This window comes from Ranitomeya variabilis, chromosome 2, assembly GCF_051348905.1.
Source record: "Ranitomeya variabilis isolate aRanVar5 chromosome 2, aRanVar5.hap1, whole genome shotgun sequence".
Taxonomy (NCBI): Eukaryota; Metazoa; Chordata; class Amphibia; order Anura; family Dendrobatidae; genus Ranitomeya; species Ranitomeya variabilis.
This window is the reverse complement of record NC_135233.1, coordinates 193453018-193477813: the sequence shown is the minus strand read 5'-3', so window position 1 is coordinate 193477813 and position 24796 is coordinate 193453018. Positions and strand designations below refer to the sequence as shown.

At 44.2% G+C, this 24796-nt stretch overlaps 1 protein-coding gene across 4 annotated transcripts in view; it reads left to right on the top strand.

Moving 5' to 3' along the window:
• GABRA3 (gamma-aminobutyric acid type A receptor subunit alpha3) overlaps positions 1 to 24796 on the top strand; it is a 161936-nt gene that overhangs the window by 36692 nt on the left and 100448 nt on the right. For all 4 annotated transcript variants that reach the window (XM_077283362.1, XM_077283363.1, XM_077283360.1 and 1 more), the window contains exon 2: positions 18873 to 18981. In XM_077283362.1, coding sequence (XP_077139477.1) covers positions 18873 to 18981 — 109 coding nt within the window. The remainder of the gene's footprint in view (positions 1 to 18872; positions 18982 to 24796) is intronic.

Below are 24796 nucleotides of genomic sequence, written 5' to 3'. Positions count from 1 at the left end.
TAATGGGCCCCATATTTGATTCTCCAGTGTATAATGGGCCCCATATATGATGTTTCAGGGTATAATGGGCCCCATATATAATGCTCCATATATAATGGGTCCCATATGATGCTCCTGTGTATGATAAGTATATATAATGCTCCATATATAATGGGCTCCATATATGATGCTCTAGTGTATAATGGGCCCCATATATAATGCTCAAGGGTATAATGAACCCCATATATAATGCTCCATGTGATTGACCCATATATCATGCTCCAGTGTATGATGGTCCCCATATATAATGCTCCAAACATAATATAAAATGAAAAAAAATGAAATACTCACCTCTCGTTGCTCACTGCTGCTCTACTCCGGACTCGTCAACGTCTTCCTGGTCGCCATACTGTGACTGTTCAGGCAGAGGCCGCACAGACGTGAAATTATTGAGCTCTCTAACCTGAATGGCACAGTAAGGAGATGCAGAAGACACCACAGCAGTGGAGCAGGGAGAGGTAAGTATCGCAAGTGCCAGGGCCCGGAGCAAGTGGCAAGGCCCACTCTCGGGTGTCGGCATTGGCACAGACACCGGGCCCCCATATTGCACCAGTGTCCCTCACGGCAAGAGTCAAATAGTGCTCTGTCTCTTCCAAGTCTTGCCATGTGGCTAAGCAGTACTGTACAGCCACATATGGGAATAAGGGGTATTGCCACATTTAGCAGAAATTGTGTTACGAATTTTGGTGACATTTTTACCATTTCTGCCTGTGAAAGTGTAAAATCTGCAGCTAAAACAAAATTTTTACGCTAAAAAATTTAATAATTTTTTCTTCACTGCCCAATGGTATAACTTTCTGTAACATGCGTGTCTTTCCCTTCTGAGATTTGCACTGTGCCTCAAAAGTAGTTTTTGACCACATATGGGTTATTGGCGCACTCAGGAGAAATTGAATAACAAATTGTATGGTTAATTTTCTCCTATTGCCCCTGTTTGAAAATTTTAAACTTAGAGCTAAAGCAACATATAAGTGGAAAAATGGAAATTTCTCATTGACTCGGCCCAAAGTTATACAATTCTGTCAGTCACCTGAGGATTAGTAATGCTCACTACACCCCTATATGAATCCCTCAAGAAGTGCAATTTCCAAAATGAGGTCACTTGTGGGGATTTCTGCTGCTTTGGCACCTTATGAGCTCTGTCAGTTTGACATGACATCCTCAATTTATTGCAGCCGGAAAGGAAAAATTGCGCTCTAGAATTCAATGGCGCTCCTTCCCTTTTGAGCCATGCTGTGCGCCCAAACAGTAGTTTTCCTCCACATATGGGGTATCGGCGTACTCAGGAGAAATCGCACAACAGATTTTATGTTCCATTTTCTCCGGTTACCCTTGTGATAAGGGAAACATTTTTGGTTAAAGCAACATTTTTGCAGTAAAAATGTAGTTTTTCATTTTCACGACTTAACGTTATAAAATTCTATTAAGCAGCTGTGGGTTCAACATGCTCACCACAACTCTAGATGAATTCCTTTAGGGGTGTGGTTTCCTAAATGGGGCCACTTGTTTCCACTGCTGAGGCACATCAGAGGTAAACAAGACATGTCGTTCTGTATCTATTCCAGCTAATTTTGCGCCTCAAAATCAAATGGTGCTCCTTCCCTTCCAAGTCCTGCCATGAGCCCAAATATTAGTTGTCTAACACGTATGGGGTATTGGCGTACTTAGGAGAAATTGCACAACAAATTGTATGGCGCACTTTCTCCTGTTACCTTTTTGAAAATAAATTTGGGGCTAAAGCAACATTTTTGTAGGAAAAAGTGAAATTTTCATTTTTTTCCTTCCACATTGCTTTAATTCTGGCAAAGCCTCAAAAGGTTTAAAACACTTTTTGAATGTGGTTTTGAGCATCTTCAGGGGTGCAGTTTTAAGAATGGTGTCACTTTTGGGTAATTTCTGTCACATAGTACCGCAAAGTCACTTCAAATGTGAGGTGGTCCCTAAAAAAATTGGTTTTGTAAATGTTGTTGCAAAAATTAGAAATTGCTGATCAACTTTTAACCCTCCTAACTTCATAATGAAAAAAATATGTTTAAAAAATAATGGTTATATAAAGTAGACATGTGGGAAATGTTAATTATTAACTATATTGTTTGGTATAACTCTCTGGTTGAAGAGTATAAAAATTAAAAGTTTAAAAATGGCAAAATTTTCTATTTTTTTTGTCACAGCTTTGATATTTTCATAAATAAAAGTAGACCATATCAACAAAAATGTGCCACAAATATGAAGTGCAACGTATCATGAAAAAAAACGGACTCAAAATCACTGGGATATGTTGTAGTGTCCCAGAATTATAATAAACTCATAAAATGGCACTGCTCAGAATTGAAAAAATTGGCCTGGTCAGGAAGGTGGAAACAGGCTGAGGGTGAAGGGGTTAAGATATTCAAAACCACATTCTGGAACATTGTTAACCCTTCAGATGCTTCAAAGGAATTAATATAAAGTGGAATGAAACAATGGAAAAATATTGCGTTAGCCCACATTTTTAATTTTCGCAAGGGAAAAAAGACAGATTGCAGATACTATATTGCATAGTATTTATATATACAGTATATATATACACGAGGGCGTACCCAAAAAACAAGCATTACTTATTTTAAACTTTTTTATTCAAGATAACATCTTCAAAACATCAATCGCCTTCAAAATTAATGTTGTGCACTTGTCCCAGAGTTTTTTCCACTGTTTGAAACAGTTATTTTTATTCTTCTGAGCTAATGCTCTTAAGTGCCTCCAGCTATTTTGTCCCGAAAATGCATTCCTTTTTTTTTTTAACCCATAAAATGAAAGTCGGGTTAATAATATTAGCTGATGAAAAAATGAATACACCCCACATCAATAACTACTACATCTAGTATTCTGTATGACCTCCATGATTTTTAAGGACAGCACCAAATCTTCTAGGCCTGGAATAAATAAGATGTTGACATAATATAACATCAATCTTATTCCATTCTTACAAGAAGGAGCTCTTTTAGAGTCTTTATGCTGGAGAGTGGTGACAACTTGTCTTGTCAGAATTCCCCATAGGTGTTTGGTTGGTGTCAGATCAGGAGACACTCGGCTACTGAAATTTCATCCTGTTCCTTTTCAGAAATGCAATAGATGTGTGTTTTGGATCATTGTCATGTTGGAAAAGTTAACGTCTAATAAGGGTACAGAGTGATGGCAGCATCTTCTATTTGGATGTACTGTAGAACAGTACATCTATGAATTCATGATACCATCAATGAAATGTAGCTCCCGGACACTAGCAGCATTCATGCTGCCCCACATAAGGACACTGCCACCACGATGTTTCATTGTAGGCACCATGAAGTCACATTCCAACTAGACATTCGCAGTCTCAAACGACTAGTTGGAATGTGACCAAAGATATACAAATCATATTGTTCTGTCTTCATACACGTTGTTATGGTGTGCAATCTGACATACAGCATAAACCACTTCTGTCTTCCAAATAAGCAGACCGTTCTCTGTAGTCTAACTTGTTTATTGGTGAACAGGTATAGAACATGCGATAAAACTATAAGAATACAAACAATATAGGTAAGTATTCGGCAAATAATCACACAGCTGACACTTTACAATTAACAGGAAAGTATATAGTGTGATGCAAACTTGAGTATGGAAATACACAGAGCTCTAATAATCATATCTCTTTTGTACTATGCTATACAGTTAATCACATTTCTGTAAAATACTGTATTGCAAGAACAGAGATATGAATCTTACCAGATAAGCTTTACCAGATAGCAAACTCAAGTTGGAGCAGTTACAGGGGGGGCAAATATACATGTGTGTCCCAGGAAGTACACAGAAGAAAATGGAGCTTCTTTTTCCCAGAATACCTTGCTTTAATCCCACAATGCAACACTCTATTTGCTGCTAAAGACACAGTTTATAAAATTCAGCCACCACTAGATGATGCTATAACGCAACACACCAGCACATAAATATGAACATATTGCCCTATATTCAGATGGGCAGAACAAATATTCTTGTGGTCACATAACAGGGACTTTCCTCTCACAAACGATGTTGTTGTGGAGATAGTGTGGTTAAGCTGCGCATTTTACTCTTTGTAGTACAAGGGTTGAATTTTGGAATTGCTTTCACAGATTACATTTACATATGGTGGATCTATAGTCCACAGTGGCGGTCAATTTATATTTCAGATATTATATGCAGATCTTTCTAAAAACCTTAGGGTGCTTTCTAGTGAACGGTGAACGAGCTTGAATAATTTCTTATCTCAGCATGCTCGGGTGTTATATCTTATAATGCTTATATTATATTTGCTTCCCCGTGACTGCATGATTTGTGGCTCTTAGGCAGCCTGAACACATGCGGGGATTGCCTGTTTGTTAGATTAGACGTTATTCGAGCATGTTCGCCCATCACTAGTGCTTTCACATTGCGTTTTTGGTCGCTGTTGGGGCATACGGCCTAAATCCCTCGTAAAACAGGGTCCGGACGCAAGCTTCGATGGAGCCAATAGACTAATAGTGACAGCAGAGCGAACGTGCGCTCTGACGTGCAATTTTTAGTAGTAGACTGCATCTGAGTGTCTGCCTCCTGTAGACATACACTCCTGAAAAAAGTGCACAGCAGAGCTTGGCCCCGTGCATGCATCCAGACCCCATTTTGTAGAGGATTTTGGACATACGCCCTGATATGGACACAGAACACAATGTAAAAGCACCGTTATGCACAACTCCAGAACTGAAAAATACTGTGAGCCTTACAACAGGAAAATTTGGAAATGTAATCCAAAAGTGGAGCTGTTATTGTTACTCAATGTGATGAAAGCATATTAATGCGTGGCACACGCTGATACAATCAAGGATCCTAAATAGAAATCTTGCACTCAATCAAGATTTGGATTATCTCTTCTATTCTCTCTTGTCTCTGTCACTTTTTCTCTTGACTCTATCATTCTGCACTCTGCTGTGACACACAATCTTTCACACAGCTATGGCCCATTTGAAGAAGTGAATGAGTGCTCATAGGAACGCTTATTCCTGGTTATAGGCCCATAAAAACAGCCCGGTAATCACTAGAAGAATAAGCAAAACTCATGTGTATGCTCCAGAGCTGCTGAGAGTCAGTGACCACATGATACATGCTCACATTATAGCTTGTGATCATGCACGCTGTGTGCGCCACTGTGATTCCGCTCACCACTTTGACTCCCAGCGGCTCTGGAGCATGCGCACACCAGATATGCGATGAGATTGGAGAATTTTTTAAAAGGCATTTGACTGACTGTGACTGAAAAGCTAGAAATCTCCACCTCTTTGTCTGAAACAGAAGATATGTGGGGCAATCATCAAAGTATAAAAAGGGATTTTTGCGATAAATACTGGGACATATTACTAGAGATAACCATGACAGTGATGCAATGTGCATCACTAACAAGAAACTGGGGGCAGTTTAATAGCAAAAAAGGACATGAAAGGTTCCTTTTATTTAGCCTGCTAGGGTTATGGCTAGTTCATTATCATCATTAGGAAAGGCCATGTGATGCAAATTTCCCAACTTTACAAAACCTAACATTGTGGCAAAAAACAGTAGCCATGGGTTCTTCTAAGCAGCTGAACAGCACTCTGAAAATGAAAATGGTGGAGGCCCACAAAGCAGGAGAAGGCTATAAGAAGATAGCAAAGCGTTTTCAAGTTGCCCTTTCCTCTGTTTGAAATGTAATTAAGAAATGGCAGTTAAGAGGAACAATGGAGGTCAAGATAAGTGTCACGGGAAACCTAGGTGGGCAAGAGCTAATAACCCGGGCCCCTGCAATTTCCCTCAGACTAGGGAAATCCTGACTGACCCTCTACCTAGAGTTTACACTGATGGTGTGCATGTCTAGGCCTCCACCCTCTCCCTGTCTCCTGTTTCAACCCTAGGCTGAAAATACCACCCTCCACCCAGTGATGTGATAATACACCAATACCCACAGTTAGCACAGTTAGCACAGACAAGGTTAACGGAAAATATACACCATGCCACAGTCACTCAGGAATACACTATAAATGCACAGGGCAAAATAAATACAAATATAGGAAGGAGTAAATAAGACAAAGGGAAATACACCACCAGCAACGATACTCCAACTACTTAGCTCACCACTCCAGACCGAGATAACATCGCACAAGACAGAAGCTATAATCGGCGACGCCCAATGTTCAGGAGAACTATTTAAAGGCAGTGGGCATGGCCCAGCTTCCAATCCGATCACCAGGTAAATTAACCCCGGACCAGCTAGATAAAATCTAGCCGACGCCAATGAGCGCATAGTGGACAAAAGCGGAATTACCGCTGTCTGTCGGACGACCTGGTCTGAACAGCGTCCGACATGACAATAAGGTCTGGAAGACCAAGCAAAATTTCAGTGAGAGCTGTTTGTAGGATTGCTAGAGAGGCAAATCAGAACCCTGACTTGACTGCAAAAGACCATCAGAAAGATATAGCAAACACTGAAGTTGTGGTACATTGTTTTACTGTTCAGAGACACCTGCACAAATATGGAAGATTCATCAGAAGAAAAACTCTCCTGCATCCTCACTATAAAATTCAGCATCAGACTTATGCAAAAGAACATCTAAACAAGCCTCATGGATTTTGGAAAAAAGTCATGTGGACTGATGAAGATAAAATAGAACTCTTTGGCTACAATGATCAATAGTACGTGTGGAGAAAAGAATTTCAGGAAAAAAACATCTCGCCAACCATTAAGCATCAGGGTGGATTAATCATGCTTTGGGGTTGTGTTGCAGCCAATGACACGGGGAACATTTCACTGGTAGAGGGAAGAATGGATTCAATTAAATTTCAACAAATTCTTGATAGCACCATCTGTAAAAAAGCTGAAGGTGAAAAGAGGAAGAGGATGGCTTCTACAAATGTCATGCCGCCACCGCTGCCTTTCCGAGTGTCCTCTTATACTTACCGCTCCACGGCGTCACGACGCGATCCTGTTCCTTCTTTGGCTTCTTCTCTCCTGCTCGCACGGCCGGCTTTTGCTTCTCGTCGGGTGCGCACGTGCACTGGGTTTCACAGCATGCGCACACACTGCCCTCTATGATTCCAGCCACTCCTTCTGCTCCGCTCTATTCCTCTGGAGGACCCTGACCTGGAAGGTACGCCGCCGCTCTGCTTATCAGGCCACCTCTTCCATCTGGCAGTGCCTGATTATCATTTGTCTTGCGCAAGTGACTCTGACCCTCACGTCTCCCGGCGGTTTCTCCATTTGACCTTGTGAAATATCTTGTGCCTAACCCTTGCCCTTCTTCGTCTCGTTTATTTCTCCTTTTCATCTGCAGTCATTTCTGTTCCCTTGCCTTGGGTACCAGCTGCCATAGCAGTAGTCTCTCCTGGGCCTGCTCCTAACGCTCCCTGTATAAGGGGTGGTCTACCAGGTCTCCTTGCCCTGGGGAGGTTCGCTGTTGCGGTCCAGTGGGTTCACCCCCTAGAGTCTTCTGAGCCTTACAACAAATGGATAATGATCCTGCAAACAAGTCAGAATCCACAATAGACAACCTCAAAAGACACAAGCTGAAGGTTTTATAATGGCCCTCACAGTCCCCTGATCTGAACTAAGTGAAAATCTGTGCTGTCCTGCCTGTATACTCTTTTCCTCCCCACCCAGGAGATGTGGTAGGATCAGACCATGTCCCTGTACGGTCAGACACAGCCATTACACAGTACACAGCAGGGGCACATTTATAAGATTATCTCAGCACAGGAACATTTCATTTACACAGATCCAATTGTTGCAATTATTGTTATTCCAAGATCTATTGGTTAAAATTAACTTTTGTTCGTGGGGAAACCGCTAACATAGTAGAGGCCAGAGATTTGTGTGAAAAAAATACAATCAACCATTTGTAAATAAATAACAACTACATAACATTGTTTAATTAACTCTAGAGCCATAATATTAACTGGATCAGGTCTTCGTGACATAGCTACAACAACACCGTAATTAGGCAATGATATTAATGAAAAACTGTAGTATAATCTTCCACACCTATGAAGATTTCGAAACAGTATAGTGCTAATAGGCCATCATTTTTTCATAGAAACAGGTTCTGCTTAGTGCAGGGATAATTTTGTCCTGGGTGGAAATCAGGGAACTCTTCCAACTGCTTGTCAAGGCTAATTTACTATCTATTAGAATTTAGGCAGCTACCATTTTGACCTGAGCAGGGAGGGCATCAATATCTAAAAGCATAAGTGCTAAGGAAGGAGATATGTATCGATAAAGATTCTGAAATCATATTGAAAATAGAGTTCCAAAAGTTAGAAATTCAAGAGCATGCCCATAATATGTGGATGAGGGTCCCTCTTTACCCACAACTTCACCAAGGAGTTGGGATAGATGTGACTGAGCTTGGCTGGGGTGCAGTGCAATTAAATGTTTTATTCATACATGCAAGAGAGTCAAGTAGGAGGGGCCTATGATGAACTTCTCCCATGAGTGTCATGCAGGGTGATGGATAAGTAAGTGTACAACGTGAAGAGGGAAGGGGGAGCCCAAACACTAGGGAAGATGGGAGTGGAGACCTCTAGGCAGATCTAAAATCACCCTGTCTGCCCTAAACGTCCCTAAATAGGTTCTGCACTTATCACGAGAAGGACCCTAATCCTTGACTGACCCTAGGCCATAGGTGTCACGGCCTCCTCTCATCTCGCCGTATCTGCTGCCGGGACCACCGCCGCTCCAGCCCATACTTACCTGCTCCGGCGCGCTCCTCCTGTTCCTCAAGCTGCCGGGTCCGCCGCCATCTCCTCCGCTTCTTCTCACCCACAGCGGCGCGCTCCTCCTGCAGGCGCATGTCCTCTTCCCGGTTCTCGGCGGGTGCGCGTGCGCACTCCTCGCTCCAACACCTCTCTGCGTACGCGCACCTCTCTTTCCTGAACTACAGGCGCTCCATACCTTTTCTCTATGATCCTGGGGACTCTGACCCGGAAGTCCTTCAGCACGTCATGTATAGAAGGTAATTCCTTCCTCTGCTCTTTGCCTGTCTGTCATTTGTGTTTCTGTGACCTAGGTCCACTTTTGTCTCTGCGCTGCCTGTCCAGAGTCTCTGCTTTGTTCAGCTAGCCTTGCTTCGCTGCCTTTCCTAGGCTTCCTTGTCCAGTCCAGTCTTCCTAGTGTGTTCCACATATTCCGTCCCTCTGGCGTTTCTGTTCTTTCCTGCTTCCTTGGTGTCCCTTCTTCCCAGTTCTCCCTTGGTTTCACCTGTACTCTGCTTGTACCAATCCGCACTACATCTTACCCAGCTCTGTCCATCCTTCGCTTAGTATCTTCATTTAGTACCTCCTACTACCTGTTTTCCGGGTCCCAGCTTCTGCGGCAATAGTCTCCCTTGGGCCTGCCCCTAACGCTCCCTGTATAGGGGGTGGTCTACCAGCTCACCCTTGGGAGGTTCGTTGTCGTGAATCTGCAGGTTCACTCTTAAATTCCTTAGAACCTCACAATAGGGAGGGGAGGGGATGCCACTGGTCAGTCCCAACTAAAACAAAAGACAGAGAGGGTAGATGAATGAGAACACTTAGCTTGAGAAGACAACCGAGATGTCATGCCAGCAATCCTCCAAGGGTCCTCAGGGAAGACACTGACTGACTGCTAGAACTTCCATCAAGACTGAGCCAAGTATGAACTGACACCTGCACCATGCTGAAGCAATTGAATGTATTTAAATCTTCAGCACAGGTGTGTGATTAGCAGCAGAAGTTGAAGGTAACTATTGGGTCCTAGAGGGAGAAGGATATCGCTCTGTAACGGAGATGCAAAAATCAAGAATGTGCTTGAGCTAAACGCAAAGACCTTCTACAGCTGGATCCAGGATGACTGTTTGTCACACCTGACACACCCGTGACAAATAGGAGTGGATTTGAAAAATACTTGTTTAGATCCTAATATTGAGACCTTTACTAGAGAAATGTAGAAGTGACTACAGTTTACAAGATCTCTGTCAAAGAAATGGGCGTTTACATTAAAGGGAATTTATCTGCAGGTTTCTGCTATTTATTCTGATGTTTCATTACAATGAGTGTTTTATCAACAAAAAATTATCATTGCCGGACTAGCTGCCGCATGCCTCCTGGTCCAACTCCGCCTCCAGCACTGATAAGTAGTTCACTGTCACTGTACTATGCCCACAGAAAGCTCCTAATCAGTGGTGTGGGCAGTGGCAGCTTTCTGAGCTCTACTACCTGGAAGTGGTGATGGATAACTTCAATTTGGTGAAGTCAGCCTCCCTCCATGAGGTCACCCACTTGATAGATTTCGTCCTCCCCTCAGAGGCAGATGTCCAGGAGGCATAATATTTTGTAGAGTTGCGATAGGCGTGATAAGAAGTAGAGAGTACTTTGCACTCGCTTTCCTAGAGTGAAATGATTCCCAGTTATTTAGGATATAGAAAGAGTTAAAGGTAGAGAGTTTGAGGGATGCAATTAGTAAGGTCGGGCTCATATTCCCTAATCAGGGCTTGCTATGTATTCTTTTGGACACTTTTTTCAGCTGTATCTTCCCATTTGAGGCGTGTACTTAGACGTGATTTACTGTGTTTTGGTACCTATCCGACATAGATGGATACAGCTGAAAATCATGCCTGACGGAGTGACTCTTTCTGCATCATTCCAGTCAATGACCCCGTCAATGCAAACGCGTGAATCAGTTTTCCAGGGCTTCAGATGATGCCACCAACGTGGGAAACAAATGCAAGTTTAATCCAGTCTAAGGCTTTAAGACTGTTCAAGCTAGGGAGTCCTCCATTTGTACCCATAGTTGAAAGGTATCTCCAGACCACCAGCTCCTCATGAAGCTGAATAGAAGTCATAAGTTTGGTAAGTTCAGAACACCCATTTTTTCTTTGCTTTTGTTTAATGGTTTAAAAAGTATTCTTGGTCTTCCCAACTGTCAAAAAAAGAAAAGTTTAACATTTTTATGAGCTTTGTTGATAAAAATGATAGTGGAGTGTTAATAGGTCAGGTGTGGAGCATATAGAGTAGGTTGGAGAGTATGATCATTTGAAAAACTGTTTTGCAACCAAGTGTATTTGATTAGGATGCCAGACCACCTTGTATTTAGAGTTCATTACTTGAAATGCATTGATTACAACATTAATAGAACCTGAGATTTTGTTTCATTTATTTTTTAGCACTGTAGAATGCTGTATTGCCCAATAATATGTATTGCTTCCCCCAGTGATCTATCAGCATAAAGAGAAATGCAGTGGGATTGACCTCCAGTGCTTACTCCTTTAATACTGTTACTCTAATGAATGGCCTGGGCTGGGGTTCAACTGATAGTAAAAATATTAGTGGTGAAAGGGGACATCCCAGCATGGTGCCGTTGGTGACCAGGATCTCCTCACATAAGGTCCCATTGACATAAACTCTGGCATATAAAAGGTGAAAGTGCTGTGGCTCAGTGGATAGAGAAGCCGATCACGAAGCACAGGATACATGACAGGATGCATGACAAAGGGAAAAACATATAGTTAACTACTTAGGGTAGATGTTCAAGTTTATAATTAAAAGGGAGATGGGCCTAAAGTTCTGGGGTTTTCTTCTTGTTTAGGGAAAATTACAATCATAACCCCCCCCCAAAAAAAAATGTCATCATAACTTTGTATAAGTGCAATGCATAGATGCACATTCACACTGTGGCCATTTATCAAGCAGTACCTAAAATAAAAACAAACTGAGCAAATACCCTGTAGTTAGTAAATAAATAGTAATAATAAATGTAAAAAAAAATAGGGGATTTAGTTAACATTGTAAAAGCCAAAAAATGTAACAGCCATCCCCCCCATGACAAGGTGTACCCCAACTGGGACAGTACTTAACTCTTGTAGAGGTGTGGCTTCCCTTTCTTGGGGTATTCACTTTGTTTATACAGCTTTCCACTAGCGGGTGTCTGAACAGTCGTCAAGGTCCTACTCTGCCCTTATCTAGTTCTATGTCTGCAGATACATAGTGATGTGAACTACAAGAGTTAAGTACTGGTCCTCATTGGGGACACCTTGTCGTGGTGGGATGGCGTTTATGTTTTTTTGATCATAACATTGATAACTAAGTTCCCTATGTTTTTTACTTGTACTATTACTAGATATTTACTTACTACAGGGTAGTTGCTCATTTTGTTTTTAAAGTTACAATCATGGCTGATAGTATTTCTTTTGTGATGGCACCTTGTTGGTTTGGGTGATGTAGAACATTAAGTAGAAGAGCCATCTGGTCACAGAAAGTTTTGTAATATGTGTTGGATAGGCCACCCGGTCTTAGAGATTTATGGAGGGGAAGAAAGTGTATAATTACTTTACTTACTTCAGAGGGAATGAGAGAAGTGGTAAGAAAATCCTTTGGACTGTGAGGGTACATGGAATTTGGAAGAAAATATGACTGTAAATCAGCAATTTCTTGAAGAGTATGGTATATCACGAAGAATAATAATCTTTGGACTTATTAGCTATATGTTTAGGGTGGAAGAGCTTACACTGGTGAGGGAAATTAATGAATGGAATTATAGGTTTAACATTTTGCGTCCTCAAACTCGGGGTTGGAAACTTACCATTTTTATTGTCATGAGAACGGAATTATGCTTAATTACCGTACATTTTTGAACCTTTTCATAATTTTGCAGTAAGCTGTCTTTTAGTTTGACACCTAACTCTTTGAGCTTGATTGAGTTAGTTAAAGGGGATCTCTGACATGATGTTGAATTTCTTGTTCCTCCCACATAAAGGTTTACTTTCCCAATTTGATAAACATTCCGCTTTGCGTGCATTCCAGAAAGAGGATCATTTACGTTGCCAGTATTAATGAGAAAGTATTCCTACAACACTCATTTTATGTCATCCCCATATTCAGGCGAAGGAAGTGGTAAATAAGTATTGTTTCGCCAAAGAGGAGGGAAAATGTGTGGAGTACGTTTCTTTTATCAGGCAAAGTCCCAGGATCAATAAGGCGCACTCACCATATGATATAAATTAAAATCATATATTTTTATTACAGGAATCAATTACAAAAGGGAATATTGAGGCAAGTGGGCAATAAGCTGTTTCGCGATAAACATGCTTCGTCCAAGACAACTTGCTCATGGCGCTTGGAGGAAGTGTGTTTCTGGTGAAACAGCTGTTAGCCCATTTGCCTCAGCATTCCCTGTTGTAATGGATTGCTGCTAGAAATGAGAGAATCGATCTCTGGTAGCTTCACCCTACATCTTTCTTCACCCATGAGATAAAAAAGCTCAAGAAATGAATCAGCATAACAAATAACCATGTGGATCAAAAAGTAAAGATAAATATCTGCTGATATAGATATTGGATCAAATACGGACAAGTCGCTAACTAACAAGGAAAGAGAGGGTAGGAAAAACCCAAAACACGACCATATAGTCCGCAAATATTGATAAAATACAATCAGTCTTTATTAAACAAAGTGCAAAGGACAGGTGAGGGAAAAAGTGCGGCAATTAGCACAAACCACTATATAAATGCACGACTATACCAAGAACACACGGAACCAGGGGCCAATGCCCACTACACACTATGATCATAGTCATCAAAAAACTCTCCATACCCATAATGAGGACTAGTCAGAGAAAGAACCATATTATGGTATGTGGACACGTCTACTAGTCATAATATAATTATAAATAGAGACAAAGTTGTCCAGAGGTATATAGTGCGGTGTGTGAAAGCTCCTACCGCGGAGGACAAAGTGCTGTCAACAAGAGATTTAGGATTGTTACCTTAAGTGAGATGCATCCGCATACATACGCATGGCCTGCGTACCCAATGTTAAAGATAGGTACGCAGGACGCATGCAGACATAGGTGGAGCTGAATGGAAAAGGTGCATCAGTAAGCGGGGCTTAACGGATGAAGTACGAGGAAGTACACAGCCCTCTGCAGCTCTGCCCAACAGGGCAGGGTCCAGCCGGATTGGAGGCGACTCCAGGTCCTCTTATCAGGTGGAGATCAAAGCCTTCCTAAAAGTGTGGTGATGATGTGGTTCCTTACTGCCTAAGGCTTCAAATAAGGTCCTCACAGTTCCTCTCTGTCCCCCATAAAGGTTAGGACACAACCCGTATGACAGTTGAGCTGGGCCATTTTACAGGGTTTCTATCATGACCCGGGCCCTATAGGTATCACTGTGTCTCCTGGGTATCAATGTCGACAGGTGATCTACAATCCAGCTGTCCTGCCGGTTTCTGCTATGCCTCTATATAGTTCAGCACGGCCACGGTCTTCCGGCTACCGGAATCTGCACTAGCCAGGGAGGTAGCCACTTCTCAGCTCTGTTCCACTGGCTCTATTCTCCTGCACTTCTCCCTCCTGCAATCTCTTCCACAATCTGTTCGTCTTTCTTAATCTCTCAATGCTTGAGCTGCAGCACCTCTGGCTGCACGGCCCCAAACATGTTCCTATCCCCAGACTGCTCCAGTCTGCTGTCAGGCACTCTCTGCTCCCTTGGTCTTTCTCGTCTCGAACAACTGCTCTCTAACTTCCCCTCCAGCCAGAATATTTAAGGGCAGCTCCCCTTAATCCGGGTTCAGAGCTCCCCCTTCTGGCCTGGAGTGTGATCGTGTTGTATGAGAGATTTGCCTAGTGAAAGTTATGCTTCATTGCCTCCAAGCGTGATATCACTCTCCCCGTGGGGAAAGCAATGCCACTGTGATGGCCAGGACCCTGAGCGTCACAATACCTTGTACAGTGGTGGTCAGTACCAGGGACATCACAGATCAGCAGAGCACAGTGAAACAAGAACGGAGTTTGTATAGAAGAGTTGTATTATATCTCCAGAGTCACTGGGTAAGTCTCTCTCCTGTAGAGTGTAAGCTCTTATGGTCAGTGGGATCCTCTCTGTCTCCTGTAGAGTGTAAGCTCTTATGGTCAGTGGGGTCCTCTCTCTCCTGTAGAGTGTAAGCTCTTATTTTCAGTGAGGCTCTCTCTCCTGTAGAGTGTAATATCTTATGGTCAGCGGGGTCCTCTCTCTCCTGTAGAGTGTAAGCTCTTATGGTCAGCGAGGTCCTCTCTCTTGTAGAGTGTAATCTCTTATGGTCAGCGGGGTCCTCTCTGTCCTGTAGAGTGTAAGCTCTTATGGTCAGTGGGGTCCGCTCTCTCTCTCTCCAGTAGAGTGTAAGCTCTTATGGTCAGTGGGGTTCTCTCTCTCCTGTAGAGTGTAAGCTCTTATGGTCAGTGGGGTCCTCTCTCTCATGTAGAGTGTAAGCTCTTATGGTCAGTGGGTTTCTCTCTCTCCTGTAGACTGTAAGCTCTTATGGTAAGCGGGGTCCTCTCTGTCCTGCAGAGTGTAAGATCTTATAGTCAGTGGGGTCCTCTCTCTCCTGTAGACTGTAAGCTCTTATGGTCAGTAAGGTCCTCTCTCCTGTAGAGTGTAAGTGCTTATGGTCAGAGGGGTCTTCTCTCTCCTGTAGAGTGTAAGCTCTTATGGCCAGTGGGGTCCTCTCTCTCTCCTGTAGAGTGTAAGCTCTTATGGTCAGTGGGGTCCTCTCTCTCCTGTAGAGTGTAAGCTCTTATGGTCAGTGGGGTCCTCTCTCTCCTGTAGAATGTAAGCTCTTATGGTCAGTGGGGTCCTCCCTTTCCTATAGACTGTAAGGTCTTATGGTCATTGGGGTGCTCTCTCTCCTGTAGAGTGTAAGCTCTTATGGTCAGTTGGATCCTCTATCCCCAGTAGAGTGTAAGCTCTTATGGTCAGTGGGGTTCTCGTTCTCTCCTGTAGAGTGTAAGCTCTTATGGTCAGTGGGGTCCTCTCTCTCCTGTAGAGTGTAAGCTCTTATGGTCAGTGAGGTCCTCTCTCTCCTGTAGAGTGTAAGCTCTTATGGTCAGTAGGGTCCTCTCTCACTCCTGTAGAGTGTAAGCTCTTATGGTCAGTGGGGTTCTCACTCTCCTGTAGAGTGTAAGCTCTTATGGTGAGTGGGATCCTCTCTCTCTCCTGTAGAGTGTAAGCTCTTATGGCCAGTGGGGTCCTCTTTCTCTCCTGTAGAGTGTAAGCTCTTATGGTCAGTAGGGTCCTCTCTCACTCCTGTAGAGTGTAAGCTCTTATGGTCAGTGGGGTTCTCTCTCTCCTGTAGAGTGTAAGCTCTTATGGTGAGTGGGATCCTGTCTCTCCTGTAGAGTGTAACCTCTTGTGGTCAGTGTGGTCCTCTTTCTCTCCTGTAGAGTGTAAGCTCTTATGGTCAGTGGGGTCCTCTCTCTCCTGTAGAGTGTAAGCTCTTGTGGTCAGTGGGGTCCTCTCTCTCCTGTAGAGTGTAAGCTCTTATGGTCAGTGGGGTCCTCTCTCTCCTATAGAGTGTAAGCTCCTATGGTCAGTGAGGTTCTCTCTCTCACTCTCTTTGCAATGTGTATTTTTCGAGTAATTAGATGTTTTCTAATATTTAGAATTGCGTAAATGTATTCGCTGTCAATCAAATTTTGGGGGAAAATTCAGCTAAATTGAATTTCAATAGATTTGCTTATTGTTGAAATAAAAAGATATGATTTTAATTCTCAGTGTATGGGGAGTGCTCCTTATTGCCTTCTATGTGTGGACTATTTTCACTTGTGAAGATGTTCTTTTTGTTCTCTTTAGACTACGATCTGGTCTACAATGATGGAATGTGAATGTGAGCAGTGCCAGTGCTACTTTTTGTCTGTTTGCACTACTTTTGTTTCACGTTGGGAGATATAGCTGCAGGATCAGATCATGTGATGGATTTAATTGTGGAAGATTGAGCAATATTCAGCAAAGATCTGCTAACTACAAAGTTAGTTAGTTAGTTAGTTAGTTAGTCAAAGCATGAACATGATCTGTGACTGGTGGGAAACAGGTATAGTCTCTTTCTGAGGCGTGGTGGATATGACAGATGTGGTACAAGTCCTTCTCAGCCAGGACTAGAGCCCGGGAGTGGGTGTCCCTCCTGGATGAGCTGTAAATCGTAAATCATCTAAGGATGAAGCCTATATTTTGACCCTAAAGGTATGTTCCAGAATAATGCAAAGAGCGAAAATTGCAAAGTGCCATAGTCGTTCCTAAAACATTGTGCCTGGATTCTAGAGAAATACACCTCATAAATTGTTAAGTGGGATCTCCCCACACAGCAATACCATACAAGTGTACGCTAACTGCATTTTACACACACTGCAGAGCTGAGAAGAGGGAAGGGGATTGGATTTGCTACCTCAGATTTTGCTAGATATTTTGCTTACTGCTTTAGCAATGATGGCTTTTCCATCGGTTAGGTCGTCAATGTGTGATCTTGGGTGTGCAACACCCAGCACCCCGCCAGTCAGCTGTTCTCATTGTCAGTGGCAGCCGTAGGTGCGCAGTCTACATCTGGAGGGTTAAGCAGCCAAGAATGTTGCTGCCCTTGGCTCTGGTTCTTGTTGCATGAGGTATGCTGTTAGAGCACTAGTGATGGTATCGGGCTCAGCTCTTGTGCCTGCACAATGATCTGGGTGTATTGTTTAGGTGCATTTCCAGGAGCTCCATTCCCAAACAGTACGTACCAGTATATCCAGTGTCAAAATGTGGTTAAAGGACAAGAAGCAAAAACCTCAGACATGACTACCACTACCCAGTGGCACCCCACACTAGGTAGCTTTTGACACTGAGTGCATCCACTAGCAGTGAACACTATCCTCACTTGCATCACTCCTGTGATAAAACAAACTTTTTTTTCGCAATTCAGTCTCAAATCTATCGTGACATACACTTACAGTGGCAGAATTAATAAAGATCAGTAACATAATAATTAGCAATCTATCACATGTCATGGCATGAAATAAGATTATAATGAACTTGACCAGTGACCGCTGGGACCCGCATCGAAGAGCACTTTTATCCTTTTTTAGACTTGTGCAGCAGTGCATCAGAGAGGGGCAAACTCATTTTCCAAGTCTCTTACATGTATGTGCCATGCTGTGATAGTCTTAGGTAGAGGAAGGAGGCCTCAAACTGTCCCTGGAACTGGGATCATAACTATCCCTGCCCCACGGGTACTATTGATGGTAGAGAGGCCTGAGTCTCCGACCTCTCTATACTCCTTCTAATCTCTGGTCTGTCCCTTCCCCCATTCCATGGAGCATGGGACACAAATGTAATGTGAACAAGACAAATAAGACAAAACAGAAACCTCTATCATACAAAAACATTAACCATCAGTGGTTAGGAGGATGGGGACAGGGAGGAATAAACTAAACGGGAAACAGGGACCAGGAGATAAACACACGTACTACAGAACACCTCCACAACAACGTCTCTCCAAAACACTTAGCTTACGTACACCGCGCATGAAGACTTATCTCCAATAGCAACAACAAACTCCTATTCAGCACAATGTCTCCTAATGGCAAGGAAGCAGAGTTTTCAATGGCAAGACAGAGAGGGTCTGTCCAGGTTTTATAGGAAGAGTTAATGACCAAATCAGAAGCAGCTGAAATGGAGCTGCACGTTCCTGACCAGCATAGAAAGGGTCATTAACCTCTTCAGCACCACAGGAAACCAGATTCATTCAATATGGGATCCAAACACACTGGCTAAATGGAAGATCTGCGATTTACAATAAACAATGATCTTCTACCTCCACGTCTACCAGGTTGGTGTGACACACTCGTGACAGTATGCTCCCTATTTCTTTTGCAAGTACATGTAGCCCGTTCCTTCGGATGGAATGTCCGTGCGCTCTCATATAGGTTCCATGGGTGCATGACGCTGTATTAGCTGATGGTTTTAATGTTTTGAAGTTTAAAGTTAGTAAAAACATTACAATTTTGAAATTGAAGCGTTACAAATATATGTATTTTTTCTTTACAGGTCGATCAGATAGCCCCCTTATGGCGCGGGGGCAGGAAGAGACATCTTTACTATCGCTGGTTGCGCTCGGAGTCCTGCTGCAGATGTGCCTACTGCCCCCAGGAAGAGGGTAAGACAAACAGGTCTGGATACAAGCTTCTCTGGCTGCAAGGTCTGCGCAGTTCCTCAGTGAAGTGCGATTGCACAATTAACGCCTGATTTCTAAATGTGAATTATGTAACAAATCTTGCAGCAGCCATTTTTCTGATGCCTCTTTCTGAGGCCCCGTCTAGTCTCCTAAGGGTATGTTCACACTGGGGCTCTGCTGATAAAATGCAGAATAAAGTGCAAAAAAGAATAATCCTATTTGTTTCGATGGAAAAACAACTTGCCGTTCCCATGTTAGGGCTTTTTGGCTCCTTTTAAACGCTTTAAACTTTCAAGTAAGTGGCTAAAAGAAATAAGATGTCCATTCTCCCGGCATTTTCCGCTAGGATGATGCTACATACTATACTACTGAAGGCAACCGAGAGGCTAAATAAAAAACCTGGGTGTCTTTTTGAGCATTTTCTAAGCCCTGTCACTCTGGAAATCGCAGGTGTTTTAGGCTACTTTCACACTAGCGTCGTGCACTGCACGTCGCTATGCGTCGTTTTGTAGAAAAAACGCATCCTGCAAAAGTGCTTGCAGGATGCGTTTTTTTCTCCATAGACTTGTATTAGCGACGCAGCGCCACGCATTGCCACACGTCGCAACCATCGTGCGACGGTCCGTTGCCACCAAAAACGTTGCATGTAACGCTTTTTGGTGCGTTGAGACCGTCTTTTCTGACCGCGCATGCGCAGCCAGGACTCCACCCCCTCCTCCCCGCACCTCACAATGGGGCAGCGGATGCGTTGAAAAACAGCATCCGCTGCCCCCGTTGTGCAGCGCTTCCACTGCTTGCGTCGGTACGTCGCAACAACGCAATTTGTCGTGCGTCGTACGACGCTAGTGTGAAAGTAGCCTTATTCATTGTATAATGGATTTTTAAAAAGTGTCAGAAAAATTATGGAAAAAAATACACCCCCAAAAAAAGATGAAAAACGTTAATCAAAAATGCCTGCAAAAATGATAAAGCCCTACAGAAAACGATCAAAAAATGCTATAAAAGAAAAAAAATGCAAATGGTTACAAATAGAAAACCACAGAAATAAGGAGCGATTCCTGTACTTTTTGTTTTATCATCGATAAAGCACAGTGTGAACATACCCTAACAGACCTAACTGTCCTTGTCATTGATGGTAACGTGCATAGGAAAAGTTCCCCGGAGGGAGGCCGTCTTTTTCTCATGGAGCCAGGAGCAGGTAGGGAAATGGCTTCATTCCTGGGATGATTCAGGAAGATGTCTAGGGAAGGTGATTTGCATAGTGCTGGGGGATTTTTGTGTTTTTCAACCAGATGTACATTAACCTGAAAGGGATAATCCCATCTCCAAGATCCCATCCCAATATGTAGTAGGAGTAATACTAATAATATTACCAAATAGCTCCCATTAGAAATGTACTATAGTTCCTCTGATTAATAATAATAATCTTTATTTTTATATAGCGCTAACATATTCCGCGGCGCTTTACAGTTTGCACACATTATTATCGCTGTCCCCGATGGGGCTCACAATCTAAATTCCCTATCAGTATGTCATTTATAATGACCACAGACAAGATAGAGATCCCCAACTCACATCTGGACTACAAGATCCCAGGTACTTTCAGCTGCATCACATCTAATGGGGTGTACTTAATTATTTGTACCAAATGTCCAACTGGGGGTCTGTATGTGGGGGAGACAGGACAAAAGCTAAGAACAAGGATGAATTCTCATCACCACAGAATAAGGCTGCCGTCACACTGCAGTGCCCCAGAGTCCTGGTTGCTGCAGTAATGTTATTCTTCCACCAGGAGGAGTGATATTACGTCTGATGGCACTAAAGGCGTTCATCTTTCCAGGTATCACGGCATCACAACACACTTCACACTCTGGACCACCAGGGGGAGCCATGCTCCTATCTAGTAGGGCACTCCTCACAGAAGGGTAAAACTGGTGGTTTTGGATAGAAAGTTAGAGAGAAGCTGGCTGGGCTTTGCCCAGGCAACACCTGTCAGGCAGACAGGGGGAAAAGAGGAACATCGGAGCTGCAGACAGAGGGTCCCTGTCAGGGGTGGGATCCTGACAGAGGCCTAGCGGGATAGAAAGCTACAGAGCTGCGCCTGCCCCACGTGCGGCAGTATCCTAAGAAAGGACACAAAAAGAATTGTATTGTAGAGAGTGAGAAACGAAGTCACAGCACAAGGAGAAAACACCGGGAGGAGTTCTGCCCTAAGAGAAGCAGCCTCCTTCTGAGGCGCGTAGCCGGTGGCCGGAACACCGAGGGAGTAATAGACTCTACGCATTACTTCAGAGACCGGCAGGACTGTCAATTCCAAGTTGGCTGCCCGACCTTAATACCTAAGAAGACACGGTGGAAACTTGTGGGGGTCGGGGCATCTCTAGGGTCCCTATAAACAAGCCTCAGGCCATCAGTCATACGGGTTTGTCCTATCCACACCATCTGGGGGACAGAGAGGAAGACATAACATCTAGAAGATCTACAAAAGTTGTGAGGACCTTACCGGGAAGCTCAGCAGGGAGGGACTACAACACCCAGGCGCTAGTAGGAAGGCTACTGATTTCCACCTGGATAAGGGAACTCTGGATGTTCCTTCGGACCAGCTGGACTCTGCGTGCCCTGTGATCTGTACCCTGGACTGTGGATGCTGAAGTCTTCAGTAAAAGGTAAAGAGACTGCAGCCTTTGTGTCCTCGTTATTCATTGCGCCTTACATCGTCCATAACTGTTTATCCCTCTCCCATAATGATAGTTCTGCTTCATTTGTCTATTGCATTATTCCTGTACCTTGTTGTGTATAAGTATGTGATTCTTCAGATTTTGTATTAGTCTATGCCTGATGAAGAGGCCTGAGTAGTCTCGAAAGCTGCAGTTTGTTACCATCTTCTCAGTTGGCCATTAAAAGGTATCAACCACTGAGGACTCTCAAATCCAATTTTTTATTTTTTTTTTACAAAATATTTACATCAGCCACATGACCATTATCCAGATTTGCACTCCAAGTGCCAGGAATCTGGCACCAGGTTTAGCCACCAAATCTGAAAGTAGCATATAGTAGGGTCAGAGACCCTGATTCCAGCAACGTGTCACTTACTGGGCTGCTTGCTGTGGCTTTGATAAAGTCACAGTTTTATTAGAAGCAGGTTATCACTAAAGAAATAGCAAACCTGCTGCCATGTAGTCGAATTGTGCCTCCACCACTGATTGAAAGTTTTCTGCCTATGCACAGTGTACACCGAAAGCTGTGAATCAGTGGTGTGGTGGAGGGGGGGTATACAGAGCTCAGTATTTCGATACCTTCTAGATCTGCGGCAGAGAAACTGAAATTTTATCAAAATGATAGCAAGCAGCCCAGTAAGTGATACATCGCTGGAATCAGGGTCTCTGCTCCTACATCATACTGCTCTCATATGAGTGAGCAAAAACCCAGTACAAATTCCCTTTAAGAAAGTCCTCCCAATACTGGCTCATTTGTGAAGTGACACACGGTGTCCTCTACGGGTGTGGAAATGTGCTTAAGTTCTGTAGTGACATATCTTATGGTATTCATCCTGGGGTATGGTGGGAAACTTATTATTGTTTTGGGAGTTTTACAGACACCGCTATTAGTTATGGAGAAAAGCCAGTAAAAAATGTTTTTGTTATGCCATTGTGGGAGACAGATTAACCCCTCGATGACCATCAATACGCATAAAAACGGTGGCCGCTAGAGGCTTTATTCTCTCATCGCTGTTTTAAAACAGTGATCAGGAAGAAGTGAATAATGCCCCCCAGAGTAGTAGCTGAGACCCTGGAGAACACGAGCGGGGCCGTTTTGTCTGGTCCCTAAAAACGGCGATCATGTAAAAAAAACGTTTGTAAAGAATATATGGCATAGTCGTCACCTGAGAGCCTGTGTCCAGTAGAGCGTTCATTTGGATGCCGTCAATCACAATTGGGCTCGCCAGCTTTGTGGGCCTGGTCGTCTTACTCCTGGGGGTTGGCCCTCTGCCTTAGGGGTTGCTCGTTTAAATTGCAGAATCTTTCGATGTGTCCCAGCTTGCTGTAGCGGCGACAAATGGGTCGTCCGTTCTTGTCATAGCGGTCTTTGTCTCTCTCTCTGGTCGGTGGGATCCTCTTCTGCCGTCGCCATGGGACATCATCTGGACTGGAAACCAGCTGGATCTTCTCCTTTGGGGACACTTGCAGGGTCTTCACGGTTTTGGCTAGTGCAGCTATACTTTTGGTCAGCATCTGGACCTGGAGACGCAGTTCTGCAGAGGGGTCATTATCCAAGGTCTGCGCGTCGGCTTCCATCAGGGTCTGTGGAAAGGATGCCGCTTCCTGGTGGTATGTAATTGCTGGGTGCCTAGGGGGCGCTGTGAGACTGGAATTTGGTTCATGTAGCACCCGAATGGCCCTATCTTTAAAGTGTTCAAAGTCCAGGTCAGGCTTTTGCAGGGCAAGGATGCGCAGCTGTGTCCTGTGGGTGCTGGACAGGAGTCTCTCAATAAACTGTTCCTTTAAGAGCTTGTCTCCATCCTGCACGCTGTCAGGGTCAATCTGCTTAATGGCCTGCAGTGCCTCCTGGAGATTAAGGGCATAGTCCCTTATACTGTCTTGCACCCTTTGTTTACATCCAAAGAATCTCATTTTTATTTCTGCTGCAGTGCGAGTGTCAAAAGTGTCCTTCAGCCCGGCCAAGATTTGTTTGACAATCCCTTTATCAGTGCTAGGCCAGGGCTTTACTTCCCTCTGGGCCGCACCAGTTAACTGGCCAGTGAAGATGCTGACTTTTTGATTCTCAGACAGGGGGTACACTTTAAACAGACTGCAGTCTCTGCTTAAAATCATTCAGGGTGTGTGACTCCCCTGAATACTGTGGAAACCAGGCCGCTCCCGGTATGTACGGCATTGATAGCGGCACTATAAGGACTGCAGCGGCAGTTGCCAGATCTTGCTGCACTCTGGAGGCTACTGCTGCGTCTGCCGCCGGATTCTGCTGTACTTTGGGGGCTGCGACTGTGTCTGCCACTGAATCTTGCAGCGCTATGGGGCTGCGGCTGCGGCTGCGGCTGCGTCTGCTGCCGGCGTTGCACCTCCACTGGGGCTGGACATGTTCCTTCTTCCCCCAGTTAACCTCAGCCAGGCCCCGCGTTCTGTTACCGGTGTGAGTGGCTTCTCCACCGGTGATCTGGACGGTGCTCCTTCCGGTCCTCAAGCCTGGAGCCTCCTGCTTCCTTTATCTGCACACAGCAGGGCACGGAGCGCAGCTTCCTTCGCGCTCTTTTCTATAGCTCTGCCCACAAAGGCACACCTCCTCGGCTCCTTGCACGCCGCGTGGTGCGGCAATGGCGGTTATCACACAGTTTACAAAGTCTATGGCACACAGCACCCAGCAATGCCGGGGTACATATCCTATTCGTGACGCCAATTGGAGCGAACTCTAGGACCGTGCAGTACTCGGCACCGGGCCGGTTCTGTTCTTAAAGGGGTGGTCATGGTGGCTGTGACCCTGTCCATGGCCCAGGGCTTCCAGTAAAAGGGGGTTAATGAAAATGGAAACAAAGTCTAATGTAGTAATGTTCGTGATGCCACCTGTGGTATTTGGCCAGGGGTGGCCGACACTGCTTAACCCCTTCCCGACCTTTGACGCCACGTAGGCGTCATGAAAGTCGGTGCCAATCCGACCTGTGACGCCTATGTGGCGTCATGGAAAGATCGCGTCCCTGCAGATCGGGTGAAAGGGTTAACTCCATTTTCACCCGATCTGCAGAGACAGGGGGAGTGGTACTTCAGCCCAGGGGGGGTGGCTTCAC